This window comes from Solanum dulcamara, chromosome 8 (assembly GCF_947179165.1).
Source record: "Solanum dulcamara chromosome 8, daSolDulc1.2, whole genome shotgun sequence".
Lineage (NCBI taxonomy): Eukaryota > Viridiplantae > Streptophyta > Magnoliopsida > Solanales > Solanaceae > Solanum > Solanum dulcamara.
The window spans coordinates 69152014-69171785 of NC_077244.1; the positions used below are offsets into that span (position 1 = coordinate 69152014).

Consider the following 19772-nt stretch of genomic DNA (forward strand, 5'->3'; position numbering starts at 1 on the left):
AAGAAGATGCAGTAACAGTAATCCTAATCCTTTTTCTTGAGAGAAAGGTTGGATCTCTTCACGTGCCATCATTAGCTCTTTACCCAATGACATTTCCTAGTTCACGGGTCATGCAAAGACAGTGAAACATATTTAAAAGTGAGTGCACGAGACAGATTGTCCTACTACATTTACAGCACTTTAAACCAATTATAAACTGAGTTTAACGCAATTCCATAATTCGTATGCGTTTTCCCCATCAATCATATGAAGTCTCGTTGAATTCGAGTCAGGAAGTTTACATCAGTGTTTTTTATCAAATATGTTTTGAATTCGAAATTTTTAATTAAAATAAATGAGTAATTCACTTTATGCTTCTTCTGAAATCTACAAAAAGAATTAGGAAAAAGAGGCCAATATGCAGAAACACATTCTCGTGAATTACTTTTCCATCTTCAAACTTGAAAACAACATAAGAAAAAGAAATTTTAAAAAAATGGGAACTAACACACACACACACCCAACAGAAAAAGATAAAAACAATCAAGTCCAATAGATATTCCAGACTGTAGTAGTGTCACTTCTATGGAGACGAGTAGTTCTTGATGCACATTCTTGAGCAGGATCCAACGCAGTCATCCATTTTTCCACCATCTAAGAACAAAGAATGAAAAGAGAAATAAACTTATAGAGCAAATACACCAAGAGAAAGATAATGTGCAAACAAATAATACTCCATCCGTTTCAATTTGTTTGTCTGGTTTTAACTTAGAACAGAGTTTAACAAAGTAAAGAAAACATTCATTTCTTGTCTTAAACTAAAGATACGTAGAATGTACCAAATGCCCTTTAATCTTGTGGACATACCTTTTTAAACAGACTAAAAACAAAAGTAAAACAAACAAATTGAAACATAAGGAGAATAAAAAAAATGAAAGAGGGGAAACTTACTAGGTTGATGTTTTGTGCTGAGAGCAGAACATGTAGAGAAAGCACAACCTAGCTTGCAGAAGTTAAGGTTCTTACTGTCTGCAACATCATTGTTTGAAGTGGCAATAATAGAGGAACTATTACCTGGATCAGAACTAAAAATGCATTCTTTTAAGCATCTAGAAGTACAAGTGCAAAGATTCTGAGAAGGTTCAATTAAGCAGAACACAAAGCATTTCGAATAACAATCCCTAAAAGTGGAAATAGAGGCATTGGACTTCCCTATAAACATCCCAAATGCCATTAACACAAAAACAAAAGCCCTTAACTTCATTTTTCCTTTCACTCTTTATTTTTATTTTTTTAGTTAAACAACAAAAAGTTCTTGGCCTATGGAAAAACTAGAAGTGTGCTTTATAGAACTGTAATAGCCAGTATTCACAAGTGGCATATATAGTAGTAGCAATAGTAGTAAAAGATTGATCATCAATTTGGTGTTAGGCTAAAGTTGCGGTGACATGTGATAGTTTTTTGTCTTTGCCCATTGCTGTTTTATATAGGATTATTAGTTTAGGCCCATCCTGGATAAAGTTTATAAATTCATGTAACGACCTCAAGTTAATACTCCATATAAAATCCAGGTAGGGTTGGCAAATTTCAACCATATTCAGAGAAAATGTATATCAAATTATGTGTTGTCATAAATTTTTTGATCTTTTGTTATCAAATAATGAATCAACTAAGAATTTTTTGATCTATTAGTATTAGATAGGGTACATAAATTTCATAAAGAAGAACTTACAGTTTCTCTTGAAGTAATAATGTGTCGAGTCAATTCACGTTCTGGGATAGGAGCACCATAATGTAATACACCCACAATAACTATGTCTCTATACCAAACAAGTTAAGTTCATCATATAGAACTTCAATGTCCATGTCGCTTCAAGTCTGTCTAGTCAAATATGATAAATCCCACCTGCTGTAGCGGAAATAAACCAGCAAAAAAAACTGAGTAAATTAACACATTGTTCAGAATTTATACGCAAACCTGATGCATCTATCCATGCCCTGAGTAGCAAATCCCTCATTCAGGAACAGTAAAATATTCTAACAGGTGGTCAGGTACATCACGAAAGTTCAAATTTTGCATAAAGCTATATATACATATACTCTTAAACTTCTCACTTGCAACATGTGAAGAATGTCGTATTTACATTGATAATGTTTGTAGCATCTTTATATACTGAAGAAATATATACAACTTTTAACTTAAGAGAACACATGTATATCTACAGTAAAACTTTCCAGCTGCTTGTTCTCTGCAGTCAGCTTCTGATTCGGAATTTTCTGGTCGGTGTGGTAGGGAAGCCACATACAGGAGAGTCTTGCTAAGGCTGCCCCACCAGCAACTCGAACCCTGTAAATCAAATTCAAATCAGCCCAAATCTCAGATCCAGCCACCCTAGAGTCGAGGCTCGAATCATATCCATCTAGATCTGTTTCGGTTATCACAACTACAGCACCATCATCAAAGGCTAGCAAATTCCGTCTAGCCAAGAACCTTGAGCTCAGCGATACCATACTAGTCAAGGGGTTAGAATTGTACGTCTTCTTCACCATGATATGGTAGAAATCCTGGACAGCCTGATTATTAGTGGAAAAACAGAATCAGCAACAATAACCAGAAAAATAAAAACCAAGTCAACTGGAGTATCTACCATCAATCTCATTAAGGGAGAAAAATCATGCATCTAAGAGAAAAGGATCAAAATATGAGGCAAATCTCTGAGACACCTGTCGCTGGGTAGAGGCCAAAAGCACCCTAGGACGAATTGACTTCACATAGTTATATGCATCATTTGGTGTCATCTGCTTGTACTTAACCTACAAAACAAAAGAAACTTTAGAAAGAAAATAAGTGATCTTTAAACAATCCATTCAAACAAGTCTTAGTTTACCCACCAAGAAGCATAAGACAATGGTTGTGCTACGTCCTCGACCAGCCTTGCAGTGCACGTATGTACTTTGTCCATTGGAAGCATTTTCTTAGAAGGCAAACAAGAAAAGTTTACTTAAAAGACTTAACCTACTAGTAAACCCTCCTCTGGCTGTTTAGTTTCTGCTGGGGGAAAGGTGTAGAGGATCAATATCAATTAGGCAGGACGGAAGACGAGAGAAAACAAGAGGAAAAACATAGAAACGTATTAAAGCAGGGCTAATTTTATGGAATTTTGTGTACACCCTTATTTTGTTTCCATAGGAAGCAACAAAAGAGAAAACAAGTCAATATACAAAGAGGCAGATACCGCAAAAAGTACTATATCCAAATAGAAGGACCAGCAACTTAACAAATGTACTCCCTCAATCACATTTTAAGTGACATAACAACAATTTAGTGAATCGAACAAATATTTGATTGGACCACAGTTTTGTTGACTTTTGCTTAACCATGACATAGCATTTGAATTTGTAAAATGTTTTTTATTTAATAAACATGCAATTTAAAGTATTTTTGTCTAGGCTCAAAAATAAAATTTGATTACCGAAAAATCTGGGTCAACCCAAGAATCGGGCACTTCAACCCTCATAGTGTCACTTTTGATATGATGGAGACATCTCATAGTTTCAGAGTTTGGACAAATTAGATGAATCTCAAAATGGTAAGTAATTGCGATGTCATGACAAAATCCCAAAAGCCTCCAGAAATTAAGGTTAAGAATGTTGACAATAGTGTAAAATCAACAAACTAATTTAAAAAGGGAGACAAAGGGATGGGAAGGTACTCACCATGGATGAACTCTACTGCTTGACATATATTATTCAGTGATGGCGCAAATAAGTAATCTCTTGTGGGGAGAACCAAATGGCGAATACCATGAGCCTGCAAGAAGTAAGAGATAACAATAATGTGGACAACAAAACTTGATCATGTAATGGGAAGGAAATTTAAATAACAAATCCAAAGTTAAAGTATATGAACTAGACAGCTAGTTAATGGTGAAAAGCAAAAAACGTGGGAATTAAGAAGTGAAAGACTTAACTTGTACTGGGGTGGGGTAGAAAGGCAACAATTACAGCATACCATACTTATATAATTGATAACAGTAATACCATGAAGAAGATCGGACAGCATCCGTAAATAAAGGTCCTAAACAAGGATCACTATGGACAGATAGACCAACAACAACAACAACCCAGTGAAATCCCACATCGTGGGGTCTGGGGAGGGTAGAGTGTACGCAGACCTGACTCCTACCAATGTAGAACGGCTGTTTCCGAAAGACCCTCGGCTCAATAAAAGCATAGAAAAAGGTCAGACAAGAATATTAGAATAAATAAGTAGATGACGAAAACAGTCCAAACAATATTATAATCAAAGCACAAAAACAGTAGATATTATTATTGGATAATAACATAAATACCATAAATAACATACATCAGAGTACAAGAAATCATAGTGCGTTAATACGCCTACGAATAAGGGAGAATAAAATCATTATGTGCTAGCCTTCTACCCTAATGTGTGCCCTCCACACCCTCCTATCTAGGGTCATGTCCTCGGTAAGTCGTAAATGCGCCATGTCCTGTCTGATCACCTCTCCCCAATATTTCTTCGGCCTACCCCTACCTCTTCTGAAACAATCCATGGCCAGCCTCTCACATCTCCGCACTGGTGCATCTAGGACTCTCCTCTTCACATGTCCAAACCATCTCAGTCGCGTTTCCCGCATCTTGTCTTCCACCGAGGCCACTCCTACCTTTTCTCGAATAGCCTCATTTCTAATCTTGTCACTCCTGGTATGCCCACACATCCATCTCAACATTCTCATCTCGGCAACCTTCATCCTTTGCATGTGGGAGACCTTAACTGGCCAACACTCCGCCCCATACCGTTCCACCAAAACAAGTTTGGCGCATGTACAGCCTTCTTACCTAGTGCAGTGCTATTCAACACGTCCTTAATTTGCATATTCCAATTTCATAGGGATACAAAGGAAATAAGAGAAGGGGATGAAGAAGCTTGAATGAGGACTGACTTCTCATTTCTATTTTTTAGATGAGGAAAGACCGACTTATATTTTAAGTGAAGCATAATAGAAAGATCAAAGCAAAGGGGTACAGAAGAAATATGGGGAAGGGGCATGAAGGTGATACTTGAATGATGACTGACTTCTGTTTTCACTTTTGGTTTTGTTCTAGACTTATCTTTTTTCTTTTTTTTTTTGAGATAGAAGACTGACTTATCTCTTAAGTGAAGCATAACAGAAAGATCAAAACAAATATCAGAAATTAACAAACTAACCTCATATAAGGAAGTCGGCACTAAAGTCTCATATGGCTCATTAAGGGTGACAACACCAGAGACACCAAGCTCCTTTAGCCTTGTCACATCAGATGGGAAAGGGACAGCACCTAATAACACAAACTAGAGGAAAGATTGAGTCAGTAATACAATCTTGTTATACAGTAAAATATCAGAGTACAAACTACTAACAAATTATTCACTAAAAAAGAATTGAAAGAACATGAACATCAACAACCTATGCGATCTTCCAAGATGGTCAATGCATACACGCAAACTTAATCTCCAATGAAGATAGATGTATATGGAGTTATGAGAAAAGCATTGCAGCTTATATTTAAGATGTAAGAGGACAATTCTTAAGATCCCTACAAAGCACCTCATTTACCTCACTACACATATACTAGACATTCTACAACCTTGAACAAATAATTCAAACAAAATCAGTAAAACATGAAACGGATATGAGCAACATCAATATCACTATACGTACTCCCCCTCCAAAATCATGCATCCTAATTTGACAGGGACGGAATGGTGAACATTGAAGTTTATTGTATTTAAAGGGATGTCGCTCTGGAGTGGGGATAGAACTATCTTTCTGATCAATCTCAACTTGTACTGGTATAAAGGAGAATCTCAAGTCACCTTTTTGGTACATATAGTTCAAAACTAATTAGAATATTAGAGAAATTTCCTCAAGTAAGAAAATAAATTTTCAGGAAACTAAGAAGGAAATGTAAGAGAGTTAATCTGGGATGACACTAGTGAGAGTAACTAACTTTATAGCGGTGAAAAGAAAAGAAGAGCTGAACAAGTTTACTATTGGTCCATCAACCTGGATAACAATGCACCTTTTTCCACATGTAAAGGATGATTAGAGGCAAATCTCTTTAAACGGGTTATCATAAAAAAATATTACGTCCCAGGTGTCATTCTGAGAACATATGTTTAATCATCTTGTTAATGCATTTGATACAGAGTACTATATCAATCTATTACATGCCGTTTTATTATTGACAAGCACGTCTAACGACATGTTCTTCCAGATAAAAATTAAGCGATTGATATTTCATCAAATTCAGCTGCATCCCTCATTTTCTGAATAATCATAAACATGCATATAGTACTATTTTTCGTCATTCATGAATTAGAAGTTCAGCAAGATGTTATAACACTTCAACATCAGCAATCAAAGTAATCAACCTCAATGTAACTGATATTTTCAGACAGAGCCTTTCAGAAAGATCTATCCTGCTTCAGATGACAATTAATTAGAATGAATTTCTACTATAACTAGCTCAAAATTTATCAACACATGACATGAGTATTTGGATACGCAATAGGGATTGGACATTATAAGCAAAAACATTCCATCTTATCTAAACAACTATTGAACCATACTGACATCATTTGCACATTGCTATATATCCATTTAAGAAGACCACGGAATTCACTACAAGTGAATACATTAAAGGGGAACAACAATAACAACAACAAGATATTCATTACAAGTGTATACATTAAATCCAGGACAACAAAAAGTGCCAAAAGCAAGGATGACAAAAGTTGTTATACCTCATCAATCCAGTCCCACCAGCGAAACTCCACCTGAATCTTGTTCCTAACAACATTGTAGAGAAGTGTCGGGTAAAACAAGGCCCGAGCACCAACTCCAACCATGACCCTCCTGACATCCAATACAACAATAGCATTCTGGCCACTACTATCACTAGAACACAACACCTTACCAGCAACAGATGATTTCTCTGCCTTCTCTACCACTCCACCCACAACCACCTCCTTCTCCCCAGTCTCCAACTCTCCTCTCTTTTCATCCTCTATGTACATGTTAATACTTGAAACAAAAAAAAAATCTATACAACTGACTGATCACAAAAAGAGGGAAAAACAAGATGCAGAACCCACTTACTAAAGAAAATAAAAAAGGAGATTTTGCAACGCACTAATAAAGAAAGTCCAAATTCCACACGAAACCACAAACTTTCACCTAAAATAAATGGACCTTTCTCTCAAAATTAAGAAAATTATCTATGAAACGGATCAGAGTCGATGAAATTGCAAAGGTTCGAACTTTGATTAAAATCAAGGTAGGATTTGTAAATTTCAACCATATTCAGAGATAAATGTATCAATCGGACGGAAGAGATCTAACGGAGATGGATGAGACCCTCGATTTGAAAAAGCAATTGAATCGGAATCGGAATCGGAGTGGAGATAGCTTGGAATTGAAGAACCCTAGACGATACTCTACTTGGGAATTCAGATTGTCCCCTTTGTCTATGTGTGTGCCACGTAATATCAAATTTGTTTAAAAATATAAATATAAGGAACCGTTTGGATGGGCTTTAAGTTGGTCAAAAGCATGACCAACTTAAAATTCTTTTTTAACTTTTGGACGTGTTTGTCTAATTGTTAATTTTAAGTTATAAAATTTTTAAAGTCAGTCAAAAATAAAAATTACTTTTTTTTTTCTAAGTGCTTTATTTTCTTTGACTATGAAAATTATCTTTATATCCCTTATATTTTAACTAAATTCTCAAACTACTCTTTTTATTCTTTTAACCCTAAAATTCACATCATTTTTCTTATTTAAGCACTTTTATCCCAACACTCAACTGCTTATTTATAAAAATAACTTTCAGCACTTCAAAATTCTAAAAGCACTTCATATATAAAAGTTTTTTTTTTTTAAGCTCATTCAAACGGAGTAAAGAAAATTTTTGTAGGTAACGTTGACGTGCGAAATCCGAACCACAGTTCACGAATCACATTTAAGCCAAGTGTTTTCTGGTAGGGCTAGGGCCCAATGTATTTGATTGGATGACCCCCAAAAATTAGCCACAAGGAAAATGTGTTCTACCGAAAATATTTCTTTTTAGAAATTAAGTAGTACGAAAATATTTACATATCATTTAGCAAGGCTTTATGAAGGCAGTAGGGATGTCGGGTGTGTGTTGGGCTATAGCCCAATAATTCTGTTAATTTAGTTTCCAATTTTATTTGGAAAAAAATTGAAATTATAATTCTATTTGATTATAAAATAAGAAAAAAAAAACTTAGGGAAAAGATAAAGAAGAGCAACAAACTAAAAAATATTTGATCTTATTCATTTTAAATATTTTTCACAATTCAAATATATAAATTATAAGAAAATATGCATTGTATTTAAAAAAATTAAGGATAAAGAAGAGTAATAAATTGATCTTCTTTTAATAAATGGATATGATATTTAAATTTTAATTAAATGAAATTTGAGTTGGAATGGAATTCTAACTTTTTAACCTCTCTTATATATGCTCCTACAATGATATATAATATTTGAGTTTCCTTCTCTTTTATGTGTTATTGATCATTAGCTTTATCAGTGAATTTATTTATTTTTTAAAATAAAATCAACTTTTATCGAGAATTTTAGTTAAGCATTTAGTTTTTTAAATGTGTACTTTTGTTACTTATTTTATATTATTATTTATTCAAATAAGTGTTCATATTATTTTAATCGTTTCTATTATTTTTCTTGGTGATAATCTATTCATTTAATCCTATGTTGCGGGAAAATTTGGATGAAGTCAAGAAGATTGAGCAACTAGTAACTCAATAGCTTTTGTTTTGATGATTTTTTTTTCTTATTTATCATTTGTTGACCTATTTAAGGTATTTTTTTCATAATCAATTACATAATTGATTTTCTTGCTATTTTTTTAATTGCACATCATTTTTTATAGCGTATTCTACTCATACAATAAATATGTTAGTAGTTTTGTTTCTTTGTTTGAATTAATATATATATATATATATATATATATATATATATATTTGAATCTCCCACGTATTTTTTTTGTTCTCCATTTTTCTCAAGCTTTATCACAAACGACGTATTTTTGTATTAAAAAAAAACTTGCCTTTTTATATTAAAAATTTTAAGTTTAATTCATTTTCTACAACAACTAATTCAATATGGATTTCAAAGATTGTTTTACTTTCTGACAGTTTATGTTCTTGATATTGCTTTATATTATTTAGTTTAATTCAAAGATAAAGATTAAAATTTGAACATAAAAATCGATAATATACTTAGGTATTTTGAGGGATGGCATCTTTAAAATTAAGTATCCTATATTTATGGTAACTTTGTATTGCAACTATAAAAATATAAAGTTTATTTTGAAAGACTAAGTTTATTAAATTAGTTTATAAGTATCCTATATTTATGGTAACTTTGTATTGCAACTATAAAAATATAAAGTTTATTTTGAAAGACTAAGTTTATTAAATTAGTTTATAAGTAAAGATAAAGTTCACTAAAAAATATTTAGTTTGAATATATTTTTATAGTTCTAAATTGAAATTATAAAAGGATGAAATTCATTTTAAATTGAATATTTAGTTTGAAACATTTTGTATAGCTCTAAATTGGTTATAAAAGGATAAATTTATTTTTAATTGAATTAGTGTTGAATTTATAAATTTTGAATTTGAATTAGAAGCTACATATTGATCTAAAACTTGAGTTGAAAATGAACTCTATACTAGGTAAAATCGAATTTCAATTATCTCTTTCTTATATAAATTAATTTTTCAATCAAACTTCTTATTTTATCCTCTAAATTTTTTTGAACTTATTCTTAATTTTCAACAAGGTTTGATTATTGATTATACACCATTTATGGCAGACACATGCTCACATTAATATGTATGTGCGCACAATTTGCTTATTACTCACAGATTGACTTTAAGATTATATAATATAAATTTGATAATAGTTTGGATCATCTGGTAGTAAAGAGTTAATTTGTTGTAAATTAATTTATTGGGATCAATAATTGGCATTAAATAATTTTATGTATAGATTATAAGAAAAATATGCATTGTATTTAAAATATATATATATAATAAAGGAGAGTAGTGTTAAAGATTAAAATTATTCGAATTTAAAAATATTAGACTTTTTAAAAAAATCGATTAACTTAAGAGTAGAAACCCATTGTAATCATTTACAATTTATTAAATATAAATTTGTAGAATGATTCAATTTATATTAAATTTAAGATATATTAGTCCAAATAAATATTTTGGATTAATAAAATTGGGTCAATTATTTAAGCCCAATAAATGTGGATTTAATTAAAAATCTAAATCTATTGATTTGGGCTATAAAGATGACCCTTCTTTGTTAAGCCCAATATCATCTCATCCTAGAGGCTCATTTTCATAGCACATGTCAAAGTTATGTGGCAATTCAAGTCAAATTAAATAAGCCACTAGAATTATGCCATGTGCCAAAGTTAGGTGGCAATCCAAGTCAAATTAGATAAGCCACTAAAATCATGTCACATGTCAAAGTTAGGTGGCAATCCAAGACAAATTAGATAAGCCACTAAAATCATGCCACATGTCAAAGTTAGGTGGCAATCCAAGTGAAATTAGATAAGCCACTAAAATCATGTCACATGTCAACGTTATATGGCAATCTAAGTCAAATTAAATGAGCCACTAGAACAAGGCCACGTGTCTATGTGACATGTTTTGACCAATCAAATTAAAACTCTTCAACAAAGAAATCTGATTGGTCAGTTCAAACCAACCAATCAAATCACACCCTCATACCACTCCCTACAACTATAAATATAGGTCCTCATTATTCTAAAAGGAGGAGGTTTTGGAAGAACAAGAAGCAAGAAGAGAGCTCGTGGATCAAAGACCGCAAATTCTCTACAAAGCTACAAAGTTCAAGTAATCAAATTCAAGTTCAAGTTCAAGATCAAGTTCAAGATCAAGAACGAAGAAAAATATCAAGAAAATCAAGATCAAGTTACTTGTTCATATTTACTATTTGTCATAACCATACAAGTGTTCGTGACGAATAATTCAAATTCAAATTTGAAGACGAAGATTCAAGATCAAGCTATTCAAGCCCTTGACTCTAAATCAAATTCAAGTTCAACGTGTTTCATATTATTTGAAGAATCAGAGGATTATCATAGAGATTGTAACACGTACTACATTTTGAAATCAAATATTACACTTTGTTACTCCAATTTTCTGGTCTTGATTATTTATTTTTCAAGGCTAAAAAATTTGTTGTTTACAAATTTTGGCATGCCAGTGGGTCAATCTCTACCTCTCATCTCTTTACATCGATCATCAAACTTCAAGAATACTTGAAATGGCATCTAAGAAGTTGGACTCCAGGGCTATTATTGCTAAGGCTACTGATTCCAAGTTCTCCTCTGAGGTGGAGAACATACTGGATGCGACTATGGGAAGTTTGGAACCCATCACTAGGAACAGAGCAAACTTGCTAGGACAACAAGCACTCCAAGTGCCGTCCGCATCAGTTTCTGTTTTTGATCCTTCATCTTCAAAGGGGGCAAGATTCTTTCCGAATGAATTAGAAGAAGGAGAGAATATAGCTGATATTGTTGAAAGGACGTTGGCTTGACTTATTCCTTTTAACACAAGGAATTGCACTATTCAAGATGAAGATGATGTCCTGATCACTAGATCTGCCCCAGTCACTCCACGTAACTTATTTCAGATAAATTTTAGTTTGAGGGAAAATCCATGCTTTGTTCCATCATCCATAACAGCCATCCAAGCGATGATGACTAACACCTCAACTATTGAAGAACAACTAGCAAGTTTGACAAAGGCAATTGAAGGTCTAACAAAATATGTGCAAGATCAAGATAATCGAATTGTCAAGTTGACGGACAGAGTTGAGAACGTTATAGAGGGGACTCAAGTCATGCACCTGAAAAACGTCCAATGATACAAGAAAAAGGAGATTCAGTTACAAAGCAAATAAATGTGGGAGATGAGCTGCAAGTATCTGCTGAAGGAGGAATTCCCATTCATCAACTGAAGGACTTCATTATGGGAACCATCAAAGATAAGTATGACGTGTCTTCAAAGTTATCATTTACGTATGCAAAGCCATACACTTCAAGAATCAATGTTTTGAAGATGCCTGCAGGTTATCAACCTCCAAAATTTCAACAATTTGACAGAAAGAGAAATCCAAAGCAACACATTACCCATTTTGTTGAAACTTGCAATAATGCTGGAATATATGGAGATTATCTGATCAAGCAATTTGTGCGCTCCTAACAAGGAAATGCCTTTGACTAATATACGGATCTCGAGGCAGGCTCTATTGATAGTTGGGAACAACTTGAGCATGAATTTCTCAATCGTTTCTATAGCACAAGGCGTACTGTGAGCATGGTTGAGCTAACAAATACACGTCAATGGGAAGATGAACCCGTCATTGAGTTCATCAACCGATGGAGAAATACAAACCTCAATTGTAAGGATAGGCTTAGTGAAACTTCCGAAATAGAAATATGTATTCAAGAAATGCGTTGGGGACTTCGTTATATCCTACAGGGTATTAAACCCAAATCATTTGAGGAACTAGCCATACGTGCTCATGATATGGAGTTGAGTATATCTGCAATCGGGATTGAAGGACCACTTATTTATGGGTCTCGCAAGGGAAAAGACAAAATAGAGATAAAGAAAGGAGAAAATCGGCACTTAAGTTTGGAAATAAGGAGTCGATGAATGTTAATGCCGTACCTTTGAAAGTAGCTACAAATCTAAGCAAGAATCAAAGGGTGAAGACCACGACTTTTCAGAATAACACTGGTAGAAAGGTGACTTTGAAGGAAATGCAGGCAAATGAGTATCCTTTCTTGGACTCAGATGTTCCAGTAATTTTTGAAGAGCTTCTGGCGTTAAAACTCTTTGAGTTACCTGAAATGAAGTGTCCAGATGAGGATGGGAAGACTAATGATCCAAATTACTGCAAATATCACCGTTTAATGGTCCATCCTATCGAAAAGTATTTTATCTTTAAGGAAAAGATCATGCACTTGGCCCGTGAAGGAAAGATATTGCTTGAAGATGAGAAGAAGAGTTCAAATCAAGTCTTTATCACTTTTGGTTCACTCGACCGCATAGTTCTTTGCAACTTTGTCGAAATACATGATAGTGGTGATGACCTAGCCACATCACCACTAAAGATGATTAAATTTGGTGACTTCAAACCAATAGATGTTAACGCATCATCGCTTGTTCCTTTGATGAATGAAGTAATAAGGGAAGATAAACCTCTGGAGGAAAACCAATCTTGCGGTGCTTATACTGATGATGAAGGATGAATTTTAGTGACACGATGAAGATGTTGTAAAATGAGCTTGCAAAGAGAACCAAGTAAGCAAGTGACTAGAGCAAAGATAAAGAAACTACCTAAAACTCAAAGGGTAGAGAAGAATGTGAAGAAGTCAAGAGTTAGGGGAAATTACTATCAAAAGCAACGTCCTTCGGTGACATTAGAGGAATTCTTGCCAAGTTGGTTTCGTAGATATTGAGATATCTTAAAGGAGATTCTGATGTTGGCTTAACCTTTCAAAAAAGTAAAGGTATTTCAATTCTTGGTTATGTGGATTCTAACTATGCAGGGGATCTTGATAGAATAAGGTCCACAACTGGATACATCTATACTCTCGTTGGCAGTGCCGTTAGTTGGAAATCGACTTTACAATCGATTGTCGCTTGATCAACAATAGAGGCAGAATATGTGGCAGCAATAGAGGCAGTGAAAGAAGCTATCTAATTGAAAAGTTTGGTGTCAAAATTGAGTTTGGTTCAGTTGGAATCAACTCTAAGATGTGATAGTCAAAGTTTTATTCAATTGATTAAAAATCAAAGAATTCATGAGCGCACCAAATATATTGATGTCAGATTTCATTTCATTTAAGGTGTCGTTAAAGAGGGAGCTATCAAGATCAAGAAGATTTTCACAGACGATAATGCTGCAGACATGCTGACCAATATAGTCCCGCTTGTCAAGTTTGCACACTGCAGGGACTTGGCGAGAATATGCATCACTGATACAAACTCTGGGAGAACAACTATTAGGTGAAGCTAGTGTGTTCTACAAATGTTTGATGCTTCTTGTTTCTTACAATGGAATTGCCCAGTAAGCCTAGAAGTTTTGGCTGGAGTTGTTCATATGTATGCTCGGAACGTAAATCATGGTGGAGATTGAAAGGGTTGAGGTTGAAGACACAATCAAAAATTGCTGAAAGAAAGTTGAAAATAGAGAATCTTGCCAAGGTGAGATTTGTTAAAATTGACAAGATTCTAGATAGTCTTAATGTAGCAACTTGGTAGGTGAAGTTAGGTGAAAGTTTGGTAAACTTTGACATCTTGACAAAATATGATGTCATGAATGATATCAAGAGCAAAAATTTATTCCTATAAATAGGTAGTTCTTGTTTCATTTGAAACACACCTCAAAAACATTTTTATCTTATTTTTTCATATTCTAAGGCATTTGCAAAATATATTAGAAGAGTAGAGAATTGATAGAGCAATTATCTTAATTGTATTTGGGATCACTCCCATTTCTTTGTTAATATAAATGCAATTGTTCTTTGGTGGATGTAGGATATTTCTGATCTGAACCACGTTAAATATTATTGTTCTTTCTTGTTCTTTATATTTTCACGTTTCCGCTAACATATTGCTTAGGATAAAGTTTGGCACAACATGGATTATGGTATAGTGGTGAGACTGTTTCATCTTTAATTGAAGGTTTCGAGTTCTAGTCCTATGTATGGAGAAAATTCTATTAGAAGTATCATATCCGAATGAGTCCTGCGGTGCACGATCTAAATTTAGTCAAAACTCCAATACGGACTCTGATATATAAGGATGGCTAATTAAAACACCCAAATATTCGCAGGTATGAATAGTTAGAGGGTTCACCTGACCATACCTCATTCGCAGTCTTAAAGTCAATCGTTGATGCTGGAGATCGATTGACAATATGAGAAGCAGTATGAAATGCTTCAGCCCAAAACACTTTGGACATTTTGGTTTGTAAGAGCATACAGCGAGCCTTCTCAAGAAGAGTTTTGTTCATTCTCTAGGCTACTCCATTCTGTTGTGGTGTGTCCCTGACCATCTTATGTCTTGCGATCCCATGAACCTTGTAGAAATTATTGAACACTTCACTGTAAAACTCCAAGCCATTATTTGTGTGAAAATACTTAATTTTTCTCTCCATTTAATTCTCAATCAAAATCTTCCATTCTTTAAATGCTTCGAAAGCATCACTTTTTGTCTTCAAAAAATGCATCCAAACCTTTCGTGAAAAATTGTCAATGAATGTGAAAAGATACCTCTTGCCTCCCTTCGATGGAAGCTGAGAGGGACCCCATAAATCTGAATGGATGTATTCTAGCACTCCTCCCGTCTTGTGCTTACCAGTACTGAAATTGATCTTTTTCTGCTTCTAGAACTCAATACTCATAAAAATTCAAGTGTGATGATCTTCTCACTGTTCAAAAGGTTGCCTTTGCTCAACATCTTCAGTCCTCGTGCGCTTATATGGCTCAGTCTCATGTGCCATAATATTGCCTTGTCATCATCAGATAACTGTTGTACTGTAGATGCATTAATAGAGCCAACAATGGTGCTTCATACTAGCATGTAGAGGCCATTCTCTAGCTTGGTCTTTAGCATGACTAAAGAACCTTTAGCCACCTTCATTGTACCTCTCTCGCTCATGTACTTGTAGCCTTGATTATCTAGAGTACCCAAGGATATCAAATTCTTCTTCAGATCAGGAACATGACAGACTTCTATAACAGTCCCCACGATTTCATCATGACAGCGAACTCGAATTGAACCAATGCCAACTATTTTATAAGTTACATTATTGCACATTACTATAGTTCCTCTATTTTTCTCATAGCTGCTGAACCAATCTTTTTGAAATATCATATGCAGAGTACAACCAGAGTCTAACACCCATTTGTTGTCATAAACTCCACTATTGCATGATGTTGTTAGTACATATTCATCATTAGAATTATGTACCTGCTCAACAATAGATGCACTCACCTTTTCTTTGGACTTCAACATAGGACAATCTTATTCAAAGTATCCTTTCTTATGACAACCCCAACACTCCACATTCTTTTTGTTCACACGAGATTTTGATTTGTGCTTTAATTTTCTCTTTCCCTGTTGGCTAGTAAGACCTCTTATAAAGAGCCCACTAGCTTCATCATCTTTGTCTCCTTCAAAATGCCTCCGCACATCACAAGAGTTAAGTGCTTCCTGCACTTGCTCAAGAGTGATAGACGTCTTTCTATACATCATTGAATTCTCCATATCACGATATTTAAAGTAAATGAAAATAGCAAAGCACATGCAAACGCCTTCTCATCCTTCTTAATTCTAGCAATCTGTAAGTCCATCACTAGTTTATTAAATGCATCTAGATGGTCTTGCAAAAAAATACCTGACTTCATCTTAAATATGTGAAGACGCCGTTGTAACAACATCCTTGTTGTAATCGACCGGTCCTGGTAATGCCCTTCCACCCATCCCATAACTGTTTGGTCATCTCCTCGGTACTTGTACTCACTCCACAAAGCAGGTGCAAGGGATAGTTGGATTACACTCAATGCATCTCCTTCAATCTTTTTTTTGTCGGAAATAGATGTGTTATCGGGGTATTTTTTGTCAATAGCGTGGATTGAACCTTTCCTCCGCAGTAATGCCATCATCTGAATTTCTAGATATTGAAGTTGTTGCGCCCACTAATTCTATCAATTTCAAACTTCATGAAATTCATTTTTACTTGTTCTTCCTCTTCTACTACAAAGTATTTGGAAATACAGAAAAGAAGTTCAGACTGTGCTGCAACCACAAAGCATACTCAGACAAAACCTTGGCTCTTATACCAATTGTTAGAGAAAACTTGAAAATATAAAGAACAAGAAAGAACAACAATATTTAACGTGGTTCGCATCAAAATGATCCTACGTCTACCAGAGAACAACCGCTTTTATATTAACAAAGAAAGAGGAGAGATCCCAAAGACAACTAAGAGAATTGTTCTATCAATTCTCTACTCTTCTAATGTATTTTCCAAATGTCTTATAATATGAGAAGATAAGAGAGAAATGTTTTTGAGGTGTGTTTCAAATGAATCAAGAGCTACCTATTTATAGGAATGAATTCTTGATCTTGATATCATCCATGACATCACATTTTGTCAAGATGTCAAAGTTTACCAAACTTTCACCGTTTACCAAACTTTCACCTACCAAGTTGCTACATTAAGACTATCTAAAATCTTGTCAATTTTAACACAATATGATTTATTTATTTTCGAATTAGTTACTTAATAAGTACTTGATTTGGCAAACTTCAGACAAAAGTATGTTCCTCCTTCACTTTTCCTCGAACCTCCAGCTCATCTTATTTTTTTTCCAATTTTTTCGTTTGGTGTTGGTTAACAGAGATTTAATGCACGTGTCAATACAACAAATGCAATCATCTGATACTTCAAAAAATATATAAAAAAGAGAGAAGTGGAAACACATAATTCAACCTAAATGCACCATAATACAACAAATACAATCATTTGACATCTCATAAAATATATAAATACAATTGTTTGGTATATCAAAATATATAGAATTACAGAAAAACGAGGGTGGAAATACAAAATATAGATTGAGTGGTAAAAATATAAAATACGAAGAGGGATAGAGAGAGAGGGGTGGGGGCGAGAGCCAAGAGAGGGTACAAAGGCGAGCGAGATAGAAAAAGAAGGGGAGAGAGAAAGAGAGAATATTTTTTTTTCCTTAGCATCTCAAACAATTTCTTTGAATTGTAAATATTCAAATTATAATCATAGATCTTTAATTATGTCCAAATGATAGTCATTTTTTGTAATTTTTTCTCATTTATTTATTCGTATTAAAAAGGAAAAAAGACAATAGTTGACCCACCACTATTATAATATAAGTATTTTCTCCATTTTTTTATACATTTCAAAAAGAATGTTTGTTTTCTTTGTTGACAACTTTTTATTTTCAACTTTTCACGTAACATATTTAAAAATCATATATCTTTAAGTTAAGACAATAAAATTCAAAAAAAATCTTTACTTTAATGTGAAACGGAGGGAGAGTACTTGGTAAAACTACGTATGTCATTTACTAAGTTTGGGAAAGGGTATAAGCCGTATATGGCGTTTACTTGAAGAAACAATGATGTTTCAAGCTTTTATAAGGATACGAGACTGGACCATTCAAGAAAGATGGACCATAGCTCACTTTTGCTTTTGATGAGTTTTGGCCTTTTCTGGACTAAATTGGAATATTGGATCACGCTTGTATATGGATGTGAAAGAATTAAACATAAGTATTAGTGCTTGTTACGATTACATATTTACATTTGGATAAAATTTTAAAGAAAAGATTCTTTGAGTCTTCCAGAAGGAAAAAGACCACAAAGAAGTTCATAATGTTTTTTTTCACGCGAATTCAAAACTTATGATTTATGAATTCATTATTTTATATATTACAAGAAGAGTGATGGTCAAGTCTTCTGCCATGATTTGTTGTCATGGCTAAATCCATTTGATGGTTTTGGCAACAAGTGAAAATATCAAAAGATTTTAATTGTATTTTTATATCTACTACTACTAAGCATGATGTTGACAACTCGTAAATAGGATATAAAGACTTTGTCACAGTCATTTTTAATGTTTTATTATTATAAACATAGTATAAAACTTCTTTAAACTATTATTAATTAGGTCATAAACTTAAATTATTATTGTCGAGTTTTGCTTTATATACTTAATTTATTAAGTATATTCGAGTTGAGAATCTATTGAAAATAATTTATATATAAAATCATGTTCATTAGTAACTTTAAAGTGACAAAAATTGTGGAGTTATCCCAAATTTTATTAGCCACTACCATAAGATTCTCTATAGCTGGACAAAGCTGCTACAGAAAAAAGGAAAAAAGAAGAACTAAAGTTGTCTTTAAAAGAGAGGAATAAAGAGGAGGAAAAAGGAAAAGCGACTAAATTAAATTAATTTAATGGGAATAAAGGTATGATTTTGCTATTTAATAATTCTTAATCTTTCCTCTTCTTTTTTTACAAAGGCTAACCATACAATAAAAGACAAGCCATAAAGACAAAATGTATGGTTCAATTTGCAGACGTGGATATGTAGTTATGTACACATTTTTATTTTTTATTTTTTACCCCCATTTTGGAGGATTTATAATGTTTCCACACTTCCCTCCAGTGTGACTCGAACCCAGGACCTATCGGTCGTGGGTGGAGGTGCTTAACCAACTGAGCAATCATCACTTGTCTACACATGTTTTTTATATGAGAAAAAACAGTTTTTCAAATTATTTTTTTTATTCTTGTTAAGTATCCGCATTAAAGTTTAATTAATTTAAATTTGCATCGAATAGGCTCCATTCAAAAAATACTGCTTTTTACTAAGATTTTTTTTATATATAAAGCTTAAGCCCAATACCTCTAATTAGAAAGAGCAGCCCTATCATGTGGACTGCATCCATGATAGTTTTTCAATTAGTTGATAACTGAAAACTCGAAATACATGAGCAAGACGGCAACTGGCATTCATTCTTTGTCCATTGTTACTGCTGTTAAATCGATTAAGATCAGCACGGT

At 33.6% G+C, this 19772-nt stretch overlaps 2 protein-coding genes across 2 annotated transcripts; both read right to left on the reverse strand.

Annotated features, from left to right (window-relative positions):
* Positions 1-398: 398 nt before the first annotated feature.
* Positions 399-1946, reverse strand: LOC129899103 (thionin-like protein 2). Its single transcript, XM_055973911.1, has 2 exons — positions 931-1946; positions 399-633 (listed from the first exon to the last, which is right to left on the reverse strand). Exons 1-2 carry the CDS (start codon positions 1241-1243, stop codon positions 563-565), a joined length of 384 nt encoding a protein of 127 aa, XP_055829886.1. The 5' UTR covers positions 1244-1946; the 3' UTR covers positions 399-562.
* A 95-nt stretch (positions 1947-2041) lies between these two features.
* Positions 2042-7512, reverse strand: LOC129899102 (phosphatidylglycerophosphate phosphatase PTPMT1-like). The gene is made up of 6 exons (XM_055973910.1): positions 6791-7512; positions 5213-5335; positions 3697-3790; positions 2872-2954; positions 2704-2793; positions 2042-2553 (listed from the first exon to the last, which is right to left on the reverse strand). Exons 1-6 carry the CDS (start codon positions 7061-7063, stop codon positions 2179-2181), a joined length of 1038 nt encoding a protein of 345 aa, XP_055829885.1. The 5' UTR covers positions 7064-7512; the 3' UTR covers positions 2042-2178.
* Positions 7513-19772: the final 12260 nt, after the last annotated feature.

Coding starts and splice junctions, on each gene's coding strand:
- LOC129899103 (XM_055973911.1), bottom strand. CDS start 1,243: ATGAAGTTAAGGGCTTTTGTTTTTGTGTTAATGGCATTTGGGATGTTT. Junction 634..930: donor CAGCACAAAACATCAACCTA/GTAAGTTTCCCC, acceptor CTTTGTTCTTAG/ATGGTGGAAAAATGGATGAC.
- LOC129899102 (XM_055973910.1), bottom strand. CDS start 7,063: ATGTACATAGAGGATGAAAAGAGAGGAGAGTTGGAGACTGGGGAGAAG. Junction 2,955..3,696: donor AGCAGTAGAGTTCATCCATG/GTGAGTACCTTC, acceptor TTGCCTTCTAAG/AAAATGCTTCCAATGGACAA. Junction 2,554..2,703: donor TGGCCTCTACCCAGCGACAG/GTGTCTCAGAGA, acceptor ACTAATAATCAG/GCTGTCCAGGATTTCTACCA.